Source organism: Cnephaeus nilssonii, assembly GCF_951640355.1.
Source record: "Cnephaeus nilssonii genome assembly, chromosome: 10".
In the NCBI taxonomy this organism is placed as follows: domain Eukaryota; kingdom Metazoa; phylum Chordata; class Mammalia; order Chiroptera; family Vespertilionidae; genus Cnephaeus; species Cnephaeus nilssonii.
Window position 1 is genome coordinate 84783412 of NC_137081.1, and position 14539 is coordinate 84797950.

The 14539-nt window shown below is 41.0% G+C and overlaps 1 protein-coding gene across 5 annotated transcripts in view; it reads left to right on the forward strand.

Annotated features, from left to right (window-relative positions):
• Positions 1 to 14539, forward strand: part of PTPN4 (protein tyrosine phosphatase non-receptor type 4) — a 257666-nt gene that overhangs the window by 43978 nt on the left and 199149 nt on the right. For 3 of the 5 annotated variants that reach the window (XM_079782463.1, XM_079782462.1, XM_079782464.1), the window contains exons 2-3: positions 1302 to 1454; positions 3789 to 3943. In XM_079782463.1, the coding sequence (XP_079638589.1) occupies positions 1409 to 1454; positions 3789 to 3943 (201 nt within the window). In that variant the 5' untranslated portion in view covers positions 1302 to 1408. The remainder of the gene's footprint in view (positions 1 to 1301; positions 1455 to 3788; positions 3944 to 14539) is intronic. The other 2 variants (XM_079782465.1, XM_079782466.1) reach the window with 1 other exon arrangement.

The following is a 14539-nucleotide window of genomic DNA, read 5'->3' on the forward strand; positions in this document are numbered from 1 at the left end:
TCTTCTGTGTGTTTTTTCCATTCTTGTTTTCTCTGATTTTCATTTTTTAAGGGTTCTATTGATATATTTTCTAGCTCAGAGATTCTTTACTTTGCTGTGTCTCATGTACTAATAAGCCTATCAAAGGCATTATTTATATCTGGGTTTTTTTTCCTTCTAACATTTCTTTTTGGTTCATTCTTAGGGTTTCTATCTCTCTGCTTACAATGTTCATCTGCTCTTGCTGTCTACCTTATCCATTAGAGCCCTTAGCATATTAATTATAGTTGTTTTAAATTCCATGTCCAATAATTCCAACTTTCCATGTCTGGTACTGATGCTTGCACTGTCTCTTCATAGTGTGTTTTTTACCTTTTGGTATGCCTTATAAATTTTTATTGATAGGTAGATATGATATTTTGCTAAAAGGAACTGCCATTAATAGGGCCTTAGTAATGTGGTAGTAAGGTTGGGGTAGGGCAGTGGTCGGCAAACTGCGGCTCGCGAGCCACAGCCGCGGTTTGCCACTCTGTTGACTAATGAGTTTGCCAACCACTGGGGTAGGGGAAACATTCTTTCCCCAGGGCAGGGAATGTCCAGCCCGCAGGGCCTGAGAAATCATTTGGTCTGGCCCTGCCAAGGCATTAGGGGTGAGTTAATTAAATGTTTGACCAAATATAGCAGGCTCATTTTTAAGTTGATAATTTTGTATGGCCCATGAATGATGTTATAAATATCCAAATGGCTCTTGGCAGGAAAAAAGTTCCCCACCCCTGCTTTAGTCCTATGATTTGCTCTTAGTATTTTAGTGAACTTATGCCTCTGGACTGTGAACTTCACAAGTGTTTTTCATTTTTTTTCTCTCCCCCAGGTGGGACAGCATGGCTAGAGTAGGCTGGGGTTGGTTATTTTCTTTGCCCCAGGTCCCTTAGGCTCTGATTAACTAGTTTCTTTTGAGTGTAGCTCTTGTTAAGAAGGACCGCATGCTCTGGTTTGTAATTTCATATTGGTCACCCCATCTCACCAACCTGTGGGAAGCCCAAGAGTGTTTCTCTCTAATATTTACTATGGGAATCTGGTTGAGTTCCTGGAGGTAAATCTCACAATATTATGGGAGCCTTCCAATAACTGGGTCCCCCTGGAGTTTTTATTTATTTATCATTATTATTTTTAATCCTCACCTGAGGACATGCTTTAAAGAGAGGAAGGGAGAGGGAGAAACATTGATGGGTTGCCTTTCATATGCTCCCAAACTGGATGAAACCCACAACCCAGGTATGTGTCCTGACCGGGAATCTAACCGGCAACCTTTCGGTACACAGGATGATGCTCAATCAACTGAGCCACTCCAGCCAGCCCAACTGTTAAGAATTGTCCACATTGAGTCTCCAGCAATTCATCAGTTACAGTTCAGGCTTTCCTACTACTCATGCATTGGCTCCTATGGCAGTTTCTGCTTGTGTGTCTCTACTCTGGTAAGTTGTGACTCTTCATATGTGCCTGTCTCTCCAGCTTATGGATTTTAAACTTTGAATCCTTGAATGTTGGAAAATGTCTTTAGCTTTATTCTTTCACATTGTCAAACATTGGTCGTTGACTCCATTTCAACGCCAAAAGGAACCCCCAATTTGGAATGTGCTGAAGAAGTTCAATTTTCATACAGCATGGCGATGAGAGCAGCATTATTGGAACAGCTCTGATACAGCATGGCTGTGAAGCAGCCCTGGGTCTAGCCATCCCTGGGGCCAGGCCTCTCTCTGGCTAGATAGCTCAACTCTGCTCCTCACTGATCCGCTCTGCTTCCTGCCTGTCTGCTTTGGCTTGCATTGGTGTGCTCTGCTCTGTTCCGGTGAGACATCTTTGGTGTTTCAGCTCAGCTGGGGAACCGCAGTCTTTGGTGGAAAGGGAAAATGTGCTCCCAGAGCCAGAGGAGAGCTGGCTTATGTGGACCTGGTTCCTGATTGGTTGGTATGTTCCTCTTTCACAACAGGTTTCCAAATCTTCAAAGTTTGATTGGTCCAAAAGACATTGTCCTGAATGGTCAGAATAGAGCTACTCTGGATGGTTGGAGCTGTGCAGGTTTAATTGGATGTGGAAAGGCTCAGTCCTATTGGTTAAATAGGATTCCAGGAACCCCTTTGTAAGGGTTGGCTTAGGTGGCAGAAACACACTGCAGGCAAGCAGTTCAGTACAGAGGCAGGGAGTTTAGTGCAAGCTTCTCCCTGAAGTGCAGTTTGTGTGAGTCGTTCCTGTGTAGAAATGGCTGCTGGGCTCTGGGCTCTGTTTTTGTCTTTGTTGTTTTTAAGTTTGAGCCCAGTTAACCACCAGGAGCCCTTCTTAGTAGATGTCTTCTTTCCGAGGGCCCACAATACGAATTCTAATTTTGGGGGTATATACTTCTGTGTTTCAAATACAGTAAAGACTCAATATAATAGACTAATTCAGGCAAGTGGGTGTCTGTTATATAATTAAGTAGGTTTTCCAAATGTGTAGGTTAAAAAATTGACAAATTAGTTTACCTGTTTTTGCTTATGTAGACATGTTTGTGTAATTAAAAATATGTATGAAAAGTTTAATTTCATAGAAGCATTTTCTATATGTATTACAGTAATTTTAAATTTATACTGAATAGGTCTAGTAAATACGTGCATTCACCAGTCACCACAAGTAAACAAATGCACAGGACTTGGGCACATGGCTGGGGTATGGCTTAGCACATATGAGAACATCAGCCAGCTGGCATGTGTTAAAACTGCTGCAGAATGTCATGCCATGGGACAACAGAACCAATTACCACAGGAAATGTGGTGTAATCATTCGCCGAACATTGTTTACCGGTAGTGACTCTTTAATTTAAATATGTAAGCTATAATTGTAGATATCTGATATTTATATATGTCATTGAAATTACTAGTGTTTTTTCCAACATAGGGCCTATGTGCTAAAATTTGTTAAAAGTAACAAGAAAACGTGTTAATTTACTTATAAGCAAAGCTTAGTTAATTGGGTGTTAATTTTCACATATGACATATAGCCGGAAATTTTGTCCATTTAATCCAAAGTCTGTTAAATCAAGGTCCATAAAATTGAGTGTTTACTGTAATTTTCTTTCAAACTTTGAAGCTACATCTTCATTGTTTTGTAATATCAAATGCTGCTTATATCGCTGTGATACCTGTTCTTCTGTAGGAAATATACTTTTTCCCCTCTTAGGTTTTAAGTTGAGATCCAAAGATCTGTAGCTTTAAGTTTTTGTTTTTGTGTTAAGAATAATAAGAGTAATCCTATTAGAATTAGTTTGAATTTGAGGATAGTTAAAATGAAGGGCATTGTATTAAAAAAAAAACCAAAACGCCATGTTTCCTCCTAGCCTTACGCTTAATAAAGGGATGGAGCCCTTCAGAGTTAAATAATCTTCCCTCCTGTTGCCACTTTGCAGTGTTTTTAATGCTTGCATCAATGAGTAATGTTCAACTTCCTGAAGTAGCAAATTCTCCTTCCCTCTTTTGACTACTAAATTTATATGTTTTGAATTGGAATATGATTCCCTGAACAATTTTTCTGTTTTTCTCAATGCAACAGTTAAAAATAAAGCTTTTTTTAGGTAGGTTGTAATTTTAGTTTAGATAATGAACTATATGTATGGTATCTTCTTTTATACTTACATATTCTTATCTGGTTATTTCAAAATTTATAACTGCTTTTTACCTAAGTGGTAATTGAAAAACGCATAGTAAATTTGTGTTTTAAATAAACTACTCTGTATCTTGAACTATTTTCTTCAGTGATTATTTTTTCCCCCAACTTAGACCTTGTGTGGACAGTAATGACCTCACGTTTCCGTTTGCCTGCTGGCAGAACCTACAATGTACGAGCATCAGAGTTGGCCCGAGACAGACAGCATACAGAGGTGGATTGCAACATTCTTCTTCTGGATAACACTGTACAAGTTTTCAAAGTTAGTGTAAGTATTTTATGTTGCTCTCTTTTAAAAATAATATCTGGTTATAATTAAAATTGGTTAATTATAGTAGAGGTTGAAACTCTTACTCAGTGAAGAACAGTTTTGTAGTGCAGGTTTGTAACTATCAAGTACAAGTTCTGATTCAAACACTGTCTTTAAAAAAGTTGACAAATCAGCAGTGCATTATGATTAATTAGTGGAGCAGAACAATAGTATATAGGTAGTTTTTATAAATGTGCCTGAAAGGCATTTGTTCTCCTAAATAACTTATACATTTTCATTTTAATCTTTCTTGTACTGCCTGTGAATAAAACCTTTGCTAGACAGAGATAAATAATAGCCCTGATATTATCTGAGTCTTATCTGGAATATTTATTCAACAAATAATTTGTTCATCTTATTTGTGTATAGTTTAATTTGCTCAACGTTATTTGTGAGTTTCACCCATGTGGTGTGTTAACAGTAGTTGGTCATTTTCATTGCTGTATTATAGTACTTGTTGTTATATGAATATACTGTAATTTACTTGTTCATTGATTTATTACCATTTAGTTGTCAAATTTACTGTTGGTGTTTATTTGGATTGTTTCCACTTTGGTCTCTTATCAGTAATGTTGCTGGTGAATATTCTTGTGTATGTCTTGATATATATATAAGTGTGCATTTCTGCTTTTTGTTTAAAAAATTTCAAGCCAAAAGAAAGATGAAAAAGTATAATGAATACCCATATACCCTTTACCTAGATTAACCTGTTCTTAACATTTTGTTGTACATTTACTTTCCTTTTCTTTTTCTGTCATTATTTTCTAAAAGTGGTTCATTTTGCCTGTCTTTCAGCATCCTAAGAGCCTCACAGTATCATTATCACACCCCAAAATTTAACATCCTACCTAATAAAAGAGTAATATGCAAATTGACTGTCACTCTAACTCACAAGATGGCCGCCCCCATATGGCCAAAGATGGCTGCCCCCATGTGGACACAGATGGCCGGCAGGGGAGGGCAGTTGTGGGCGATCAGGCCTGCAGGGGAGGGCAGTTGGGAGCGACCAGGCTGGCAGAGGAGGGCAGTTGTGGGGAACCAGGCCTGAAAGGGAGGGCAGTTGGGCTTGACCAGGCTGGCAGAGGAGGGCAGTTGGGGGAGACAGGCCTGTAGGGGAGGGCAGTTGGGGGTGACCAGGCCAGCAGGGGAGGGCAGTTAGGGGTGACCAGGCCTGCAGGGGAGGGCAGTTGGGGTGACCAGGCCTATAGGAGAGGGATGTTGGGGGGGGACCAAGCCTGCAGGGGAGGGCAGTTGGGGGTGACCAGGCTGGCAAAGGAGGGCAGTTGGGGGAGACAGCCCTGTAGGGGAGGGCAGTTGGGGGCAACCAGGCCTGCAGGGGAGGGCAGTTGGGGGAGACAGGCCTGTAGGGGAGGGCAGTTGGGGGCGACCAGGCCAGCAGGGGAGAGCAGTTAGGGGTAACCAGGCCGACAAGGGAGGGCAGTTAGGGGTGACCAGGCCAGCAGGGGAGGGAAGTTGGGGGCGACCAGGCCTGCAGGGGAGGGCAGTTGGAGGCAAACAGGCCATCAGGGGAGGGCAGTTAGGGGCAATCAGGCCGGCAAGGGAGCAGTTAGGCGTCAATTAGGCTAGCAGGAGAGTGTTTAGGGGGTGATCAGTCTGGCAGGCAGAAACTGTTAGGGTCAATCAGGCAGGCAGGCAGGCAGGCAAGCAGTTGGGAGCCATCAGTCCTGGATTGTGATAGGGATGTCCGACTGCCCATTTAGGGGTCCCAAATTGGAGAAGGTGCAGGCTGGGCTTAGGGACACACACACACACACACCATGCACGAATTTTGTGCACCAGGCCTCTAGTTATGAAAATAATAGCAGTAGCCTGTGTGACAAGGAATAACGGGGAAACTAGCCTGTTCCAGTTATTAACAGTGGAACAACTTGGGGTTGATGAATATTTAGTAGGCTGAATCTTCTCCTTTTTTTCATGTTGAAGTACTTGTTAACCAAATTAATAGTACAAATAGAATTATAAAAGGGGGGTTACCTGGTGGATGCATATTGAGATGGGAAGCCAAAGGAGTATAAGGATGATGGATTTGGCTAAATGAAACTTAATTTACTTGGACTCATTCTACAGTCATATTTGTAAAGGAAGATAGCATTTGGGGGATTTTTTTCCTGGTTATTGTTCCATTGACTTTATTTCACATATGAGAAAATAGATTTAGAGTCATTAGGTTACTTGCCAAGTTAATGGCAGAGCCAGGACCATGTACGTTTGTGTTGTGTTTGCAAGGTCTGTTAGGACCTCTTATTTTTAACACTTGATTATTTTATCAGGGATTATTTATTAAGTAGTACTTTAGCCCTACTTAAATTTGATGTGTTAATTCCTTTGAAAATATTATTATTTGTGGATGTCACTCAGATTCACTCAAGTTTTTGTTTGTACATTTATTGGTTTATTCATGTATACAATTTTACAAACCAAATAGTTCTGTTAAGTGTTATAACAAAAACTAGCAGACTCTCACCCTGTTACTTCTTAGAAGTAACCACACTCAACACATTAAGTTTATCTCTAATATTTATTACCATAAGTCTAAGAAACATGCTTATATTATTTCTGGTTTTGTCTGCTTTTGGTTATTCTTTTTGTTGTTGTTCATATTATGTATTGACTTTGGAGGATGAGAATTTAGATCTCTTATACCTCTTTTTCCACATACTTCCTATCATCCTATCAATAAACAAAGCAGTTATTATAGTAATATTTTGTTAGTTCAATATTTTTTTCCCTAGCGAGAAATTCTTCAATTATATGCCTGTAGTTTGTAGAGCTGAATGAGAGAAAGGGAACTGAAAGGTCTCAACTCTTCATATGTAGGCTTTTCTTACTTTGTAGATTTTCCATGTACAATAAAAAGTAATCAACTGTACCTGATGTCCCTGAGTCCAGAATATTACTGGCTCATTTTCTTCAGAGAGCAAATCTCTAGTTCTTACAGAGATTGGCAATAGGAAGGGGCAAGTGAGAGGGGGGATCTCTTGGTCAGAGAAGGGGCTGTTATACAAACTAGCTTTGATTACTGCCTTTACTGTTGTTTTTTTTTAGTGTGTCTTAGGCAAACATCTCTGTCCAGTCTGCCTCATTTAGCTTTGACATCTCTTAGATTGATTTTCAGTGTCTGACCTGAAGGAGAATTTAATCTTTACCAAGATTTTTTTGAGTAAAATCAGATGTTAAAATGGAACTGATCATCTTGAGTGCAAACAGACACGATAATTTGCCAATTTTCATAGTGTGTGAAAATTCAAACATTGTAGTATATGATCGATCTTTAAAGATTTTCTTACTCTGTTTTGAAATGTGTTTCTTCCTAAACTATATCATATTAAGCACTAGAAAACACTTTATCAATTAGATTTGTAGTTGTGTACAATTAAGATTACCATATTTCTTTGTTTATTATTTTATCCTGTTGTATTTTCATTAGACATATATAGCTGTTAGGTTTTGTATCATATTTGTCATAGATAAGTCTGTTACTAATAATGACATTTACTTCTCTTGAACGATTTCAACAATTATCCAGTGATGAATTTCTAAGTCTTTATTTTGAAGACTTACTAGTTCTGTGATTCTAATCAAACTACTGTACCTTTCTTTGCTTTAGATTTTTCATTTGTTAAGAGAGAATATACCTGCCTTGCATAGGATGCTTAGAATCAAATAAGAATATTTGTGAAGTACCTATTTATTGTGTCTGACTCATATGCATTTAGAAAGGTTGATTCTTCTTTCTTCTATTGCTTGTGATCCAATTGATCTATCCTCTAGTTCCAGAAATATTTTCTTAGAATAATATTATTAAAATTCTACAAAATAGCAATCTTTTAATTGTTTTATATGTATATATAATATTTTCATGGACTGTTTCAAAAGCCAGTACAGTAAATTAAATAAGAGTATAGTTATTCATATACTTTATTTAATAATAAGTATTGAGTGCCTAGTATGCATTATGGAAAAATTTTCAGAAAATAGCTGTAAGCCATTATTACATTTTTGAGAAATATATTGGATTCTATTTAGAAAGATTCTGTAGCTTAGTCTCTCTACTCTGGAAGGTATATATAGACTTTTTCTGTTTGTTTATTATAATACTAGAAGCCCAGTGCATGCCCGGTGCAGCCCAGCCTGCACCCTCTCCAATCCAGGACCCATCGGGAGATGTCCGATCCCAGGGATCGGGCCTAAGCCGGCCGTCGGATATCTCTTTCACAATCTGGGATCACTGGCTCCTAACTGCTCACCTGCCTGCCTGCCTGATCACCCCTAACTGCCCCCCTCTGCCAGCCTGATCACCCCGAACCACCTCTGCCTGCAGGCCTGATCACCCCTAACTGCCCCCCCCTCCTACCGGCCTGGTCGCCTCCAACTGCCCCACCCCCTGCTGGCCTGGTTACCCCTTACTGCCCCCCATGCCAGCCTGGTCCCCTCCAACTGCCCCCCTCTGCTGGCCTGGTTGCCCCTAACTGCCCCCCTCGCCGGCCTGGTTGCCCCCAATTGCCCCCCCTCCTCGCCTGCCATGTCGCCCCCAACTGCCCCCCCCTGCTGGCCTGGTCACCCCCAACTGACCCCTCTGCCAGCCTGGTTGCCCCTAACTGCCCCCCCCCCCCCCCCCCCCCCCCGTTGGCCTGGTCGCCCCCAACTGCCTCCTGCCGGCCTGGTCGCCCCACGTAGCCTGCTGTTCAGTCGTTTGGTCGTCCCTCACTAACCCCCCTGCCGGCCTGGTCGCCCCATGTAGCCTACTGTTCAGTCATTTGGTAGTCCCTCACTAACCGCCCTGTTGGCCTGGTCACCCCACGCATCCTGCTGTTCGATTGTCCGTCCAGTTATTTTGGTCATGATGGCCCTTGGCTTTTTATATATTAGGATACTAGAGGCCTGATGCATGAAATTCGTGCACGAGTAGGCCTTCCTTTCCCCAGCTGCCGGAACCGACTTTACTCTGGCACCCAGGACCCAGGCTTCCCTCGCAGCCCTGGCTTCGTCTGGAAGGTCATCTGGTCTAATTAGCATATTATGCTTTTAATTATTATAGATAAAATACATGTTACATGGTGGTGTGCAGAAATCTTAAGTATATAATTCAGTGAATGTTTATATATGTATATATCTGTGGAACCACCACCATATTAAGGCATTGAATACTTCACTCACCAAAGAATATTTCTTCATGTTCCTCTATTTCTTACTGCATTTTTTCTCCTTTATTAGTGCCCCCTTAGTTAATCTTTCTTTTTTTCTTCATTAAGGTATTACATATGTGTCTTTATCCTCCAATTGCCCCCCCACCCCTCCCACTCATGCCCTCATCCCCCTGCTGACTGTGTCCATTGGTTAGGCTTATATGCATGCATACCACAAGTCCTTTGGTTGATCTCTCCCCCTTACCCCCACCCTTCCCTACCTTCCCTCTGAGGTTTGACATTCTGATCGATGGTTCTCTGTCTCTGGATCTGTTTTTGTTCATCAGTTTATGTTGTTCATTATATTCCACAAATGAGTGAGATCATGTGATATTTATCTTTCTCTGGCTTATTTCGCTTAGCATAATGCTCTCCAGTTCCATCCATGCTGTTGCAAATGGTAAGAATTCCTTCTTTTTTACCGCAGTGTAGTATTCCATTGTGTAGATGTACCACAGTTTTTTAATCACTCATATGCTGATGGGCACTTAGGCTGTTTCCAAATCTTAGCTATGGTAAATTGTGCTGCTATGAACATAGGGGTGCATATATCCTTTCTGATTGGTATTTCTAATTTCTTGGGATATATTCCTAGAAGTGGGATCACTGGGTCAAATGGGAGTTCCATTTTTAGTTTTTTGAGGAACTCCATGCTGTATTATACTTTTAATGATTACTTTAGAAATGACAAAATGTGTCCTGACTTACAAAAGTCTACCTTTATTTAGTACTTCTACCATGTTACCCCCCCACGTGCAAAAGCCTTAAAGCAGTTTAAATCCATTTACTTGCCTTCTCCTCTTTTGCTATTCTTATGTATTTTTGCCATACCCCTTATATGTTATAAACCCTACAAGACATTATTATTATTGCTTCAAACAGTGAATAGTCTATTATATTTACCTTTGTATCTATACTTTCTGCAGCTATTCATTTCTTATATATCCATGCTTTCATCTAGAATAATTTTCCTTCATTTTAAAGAAATTGTCTTATTATTCTTTGAAATAAGATCTGTTAACAACAGATTCAGTTTTTTGTTTGTCTGAAAATGTCTTTAGTTACTTTTCATGTTTTGGAGGGTATTTTTGCTGGGTAAAGAACCTATGTTGATTTTTTTTTCTTTAGTAGTTTAAAGGTACCATTTAATTGACTTTCATAGTTTCTCTTGAGAAGTCATCTTTCATTCTTATTCTATTCCTGAAGGACAAGAGATGTGTCCTTTCTTCCTTTGTTTTTAATATTTTTCTCTTTATCTTTGATTTTTAGTCACATGTCTGTACTATATTTTAAATGTGGTGTGTGCGTGCATCATGCTTCATATTCAGTGAGCATGAACCTCTTGGTTAATATTTTATAAAATTTGAAAGCTTATTATCCTTTAATGATTCAAATATTGCTTTTAACCCATTTTCTCTACTTCTGGACTATCCTACATAATAAAAGGGTAATATGCAAATTACCATCACTCCGCTACGCCCACGAATGGGCCGGCAGGAGGCTCTGGGGGTGGGACTCGGGGGTGGCTGGGGTGGCTGATTGGGCCGGCGGGAGGCGCGGGGGGGCCAGACTCGGGGTGGCTGGGGTGGCTGATTGGGGCCGGCCGGAGGCGCGGGTGGGCGGCGGGGACAGTGTCCCCGCCCCCCGCCCGCGCCTCCGGCCGGACGCAATCAGGACCTGCGCCGCTGAGCGTGGACCTAATGGGGCCGGCCGGAGGCAAGGGCGGGGCGGCGGGGATGGAGTGTCCCCGCCCCCTGCCCGCGCCTCTGGCCGGACACGATCAGTCCCCCCGCTGCTGAGCGGCGGCCGAATGGGGCTGGCAGGACGCTGAGCTCGGATCGCTAATGGGGCCGGCAGGATGCTGAGCTCACGTCTCCAGTGGCGGCGCGAGCTCAGCGTCTGCGCCATGGCTGTGCTCCGGCACAGAAGGGGCCTCTGGGGCAACGAGCCCATGCCCCTGCCCTGGCTGGCCTTGCGGCGGGAGTGTACGGACCTGTGGGGCCAGGAGCTCAGCATTCGTGCTGCAGGGGAGGAACCAGAAAAATGGATCTTTCCAGTTTCTGATGCTGACAGCCCTATGGGTGCCGGGGTCCTCCACCTGCAGCCCCCAGTCGCAGCCCATCAGCCCCAGTCGCAGACTGGAAGCCCCCTGCCAGCAGTCCAGATGGGACCAGTGTTGCGCCGTGGTGGTGTGTGTCAGCGGGCATGCTACAGACATCAAATCACTGCCACCGAGGCCACCCCCTTCCACACACTCACAAGTAGTATGGTCCAAGGGGGTGACTCCTAAGGCAAGGCTCCCATGGCAGCTGATGCTCACCATGCCAGGTGAGGAAGCCAGACCTGAAAGCCCAAGCCCCCGAGTACCCGAACTGCAGGGCGTCGTGGGCCAGGGCCTTGAGGAGGCCCCAGGACAAGCATCTTCCCAGAGGCTGTGCAGAAGGAGGGGAGGAACCTCTAGCTAGAGGGCGGGATGAGGGATGCTGGCGTCTTTGCAGGCCAATACAGGGCTGAGGGCTCCCCCCACCCCCGTGCACGAATTTCGTGCACCGGGACTCTAGTAATTATATATATGTTAGACTGCTTCACTGCACCTCATATCTAATGTATGTTCTATTTTTTGTTTATAATTTCTCTCTGTTTTTAACAGCTATTAATGTTGTCTTTGAGGTAATTCTGTTTTTTTTCTTATTCTGCTGTTAAACCCATTCCATATTATATTTTTGTTCTAATTCTAGAAATGTCTTTATGATCACTTTTATAGGTTCTAACTCCTTTGAAATATTCCATATTTTAATCCATTTTCTCTATTCTTCTATTGTCTTTAATATCTTAATCATAGTTATTTTGAACTCTTTATATATTAAAACCAACATGTAGATTATTCTTTTTGTTGAATGTTTTGTCTCTTGATTTCAGTCACTTTTTCAATTTCATATATCTACTAACTTAGCAGTGTGTGATGGATATTGTGTGTGTAATGTAGAGTAGCACATAGTAAACTGTGGCCCATGGGCCAAATTCAGCCTGGTGGCTATTATTATGTGACTTATGAGCTAATAATGGTTTTTACATTTTTAAAGTTTTGTGTGTGTGTGTGTGTGTGTGTGTGTGTGTGTGTGTGTGTATAAGAGAATGTACAATATAGAATATTTATGGCCCTCGAAGCCTAAAAAATATTTACTTTCTGGCCCTTAACAGGAAAGATTTGTGACCCCTATTGTTGAAGTGCTGGATTGTTATCTTCCTATGAATAGTATTGAATTTTGTTCTGGCAGACAGTTAATGGCCAGTGGGTGACTTTGATCCTTTGGAGGCTTAGTTTTCGACTTTGTCAAGGAGGTCTATTTCAACTTTTTAAAAAATTCTTTGGATGGATTGTCCAAGGTCTCAAATAAATGACTGGAGGTATTCATCAAGGTCTCTCTCTTTTGACTGATCCTGAATTTCATTTCTTCAGAACTGTGCAACTTCTGAAATCTTTTTTTAGCCAGCAGCCTCCAAATAGCTATTCTTTCCTAGGATTCTGACCCTTACATGCATAGTCTATGAGGCAGATGACTACAAGAGGGGATTTTTATGTAAACCTTTATAGTTTTTTTCTTTTTGACTTGTTCCTCTCTAATAGCCTGCCCCCAAACCCAGCCACCTTAGCAGCCTCAAACGTTAGTTTTAATTTTCGCATCCTAGCAAGACTACTACTCTCTTCTTGGGCTCTATAGACATTTCTATTTGTAAAATGCCCTCAAGGAGAAAGCCTGTGTGATTGTGGGATTTGATTCATCTGGTACTCTTCTACCAAGGATCATTGTCTAATGCCTGCAAAGAGTGGGTTTTGTTGTTGTCGTCGTTGTATATTGCGTTCAGCTTTTATAGATGTTTATAGCAGGAGGGTATTCCGACACATGCTATTCCATCATAACATGAACCAAAAATCCTGGCTGTTTTAAAATGTGAGAATGAATCTCATTATATAATAGTGGGTTTTGATTGACTACATTTGACATATTGCTCGCTGTGTTCTTTGATCCATTGTTCAGTTGAGCCAAATAGTTGAACCAAATAGAAGGACTCATATCTCAGTTACTAATGGTAAATGTATGCTTCTTCTAAAATCAGATTAGTCTGAAATGTATTGACATGGTGAGGAGGATAAAATGGCACTTGCTTTCTAAATATGAGGTTCTAAGCAAATGGGCCATTGGGTTTGTTATTTTAGAAGATTTTGAGTCAGATGCCATCTCTCACATTTGACATGCCACCTTAACTCTAGTTGAGCTGGGGCCAGCTCTTATCAGAGAAACTTTCCTTGGCTGATCAATTCTTAACACTTAATTACTTAATAATTTTGCATTTGTTGTTTATATATCCTGCATCTTAAAACAATTCATAAGTATTTTAGCCCATCCCGTTTCTTCTTAATTACCATATTCACAGTTGGCACAGAATACAGAGTTGGTAATGCACCATTTTGTGACTTATTTCATATTCTTTGAGGGAATAATCATTTAAGTGTTTTTGCCTTCATACTGCCTTCTTTTTCTTTTATTTTTTTGTACTGAATCTAAAAGCTGTCTGTCTAGGCCATTGGTTTCCATGATTAATCTGATGAAATGAGGTGGTTTTCTTGGAGCCTACTTTCACTTTGTTGCTCTGTGTGTGTCTCTCCTGAAGTTGAATATTGAATAGTATGCTCTTCTCAGATGTGACCTGTTCTTTGGGAATGGGTATATGACATATACCCATGAAAGTTCTCTGCTAGAACTTTTAAATAAGCTTTCATATATATTGGAATGATTGGTTGGAGACCATAAAAAGAGATATAGTTTTTATCACATAAGTAAGTTACATGACTCACTTTCTGATGCCCTACAGCGTGTTTCCCTCCCCTGGATAATCCTCAGTTCTGAGTCTCTCATGGACCCAAGAATTCACCAGAGGAAGCACTGGTGCCCAATGTGACCCTCTGCCCAGAAGCTGATTTTGGTGAAGCTGGTTGGACTCTGCTAATCACAACACTGTAGAAAAATATTGCTTCTCATCTTTGTGCTTATTTAGAATGTTATTTTTAAGTCAAATTAGATAGGTAAGTATCTATATATTAGAAATTTGGTTTTGTGTTAAAGCTATCATCCACTTAACCTTATTTGAGTCTTTGCCCTTATCTATTATTTAACATTCTTTTAAATAATAAGAATGAAAATAATTATATTTCCAAAAGTTCAAAATAAAACAACCTGAGAATTGCATATATACATACATGCATTATAAAGAAAAATTACCCACTTTAAAAAAATCTTTTATTTGAAACTCTTTTCTCCTGTTTGAGAATTCAATATAGTAATAT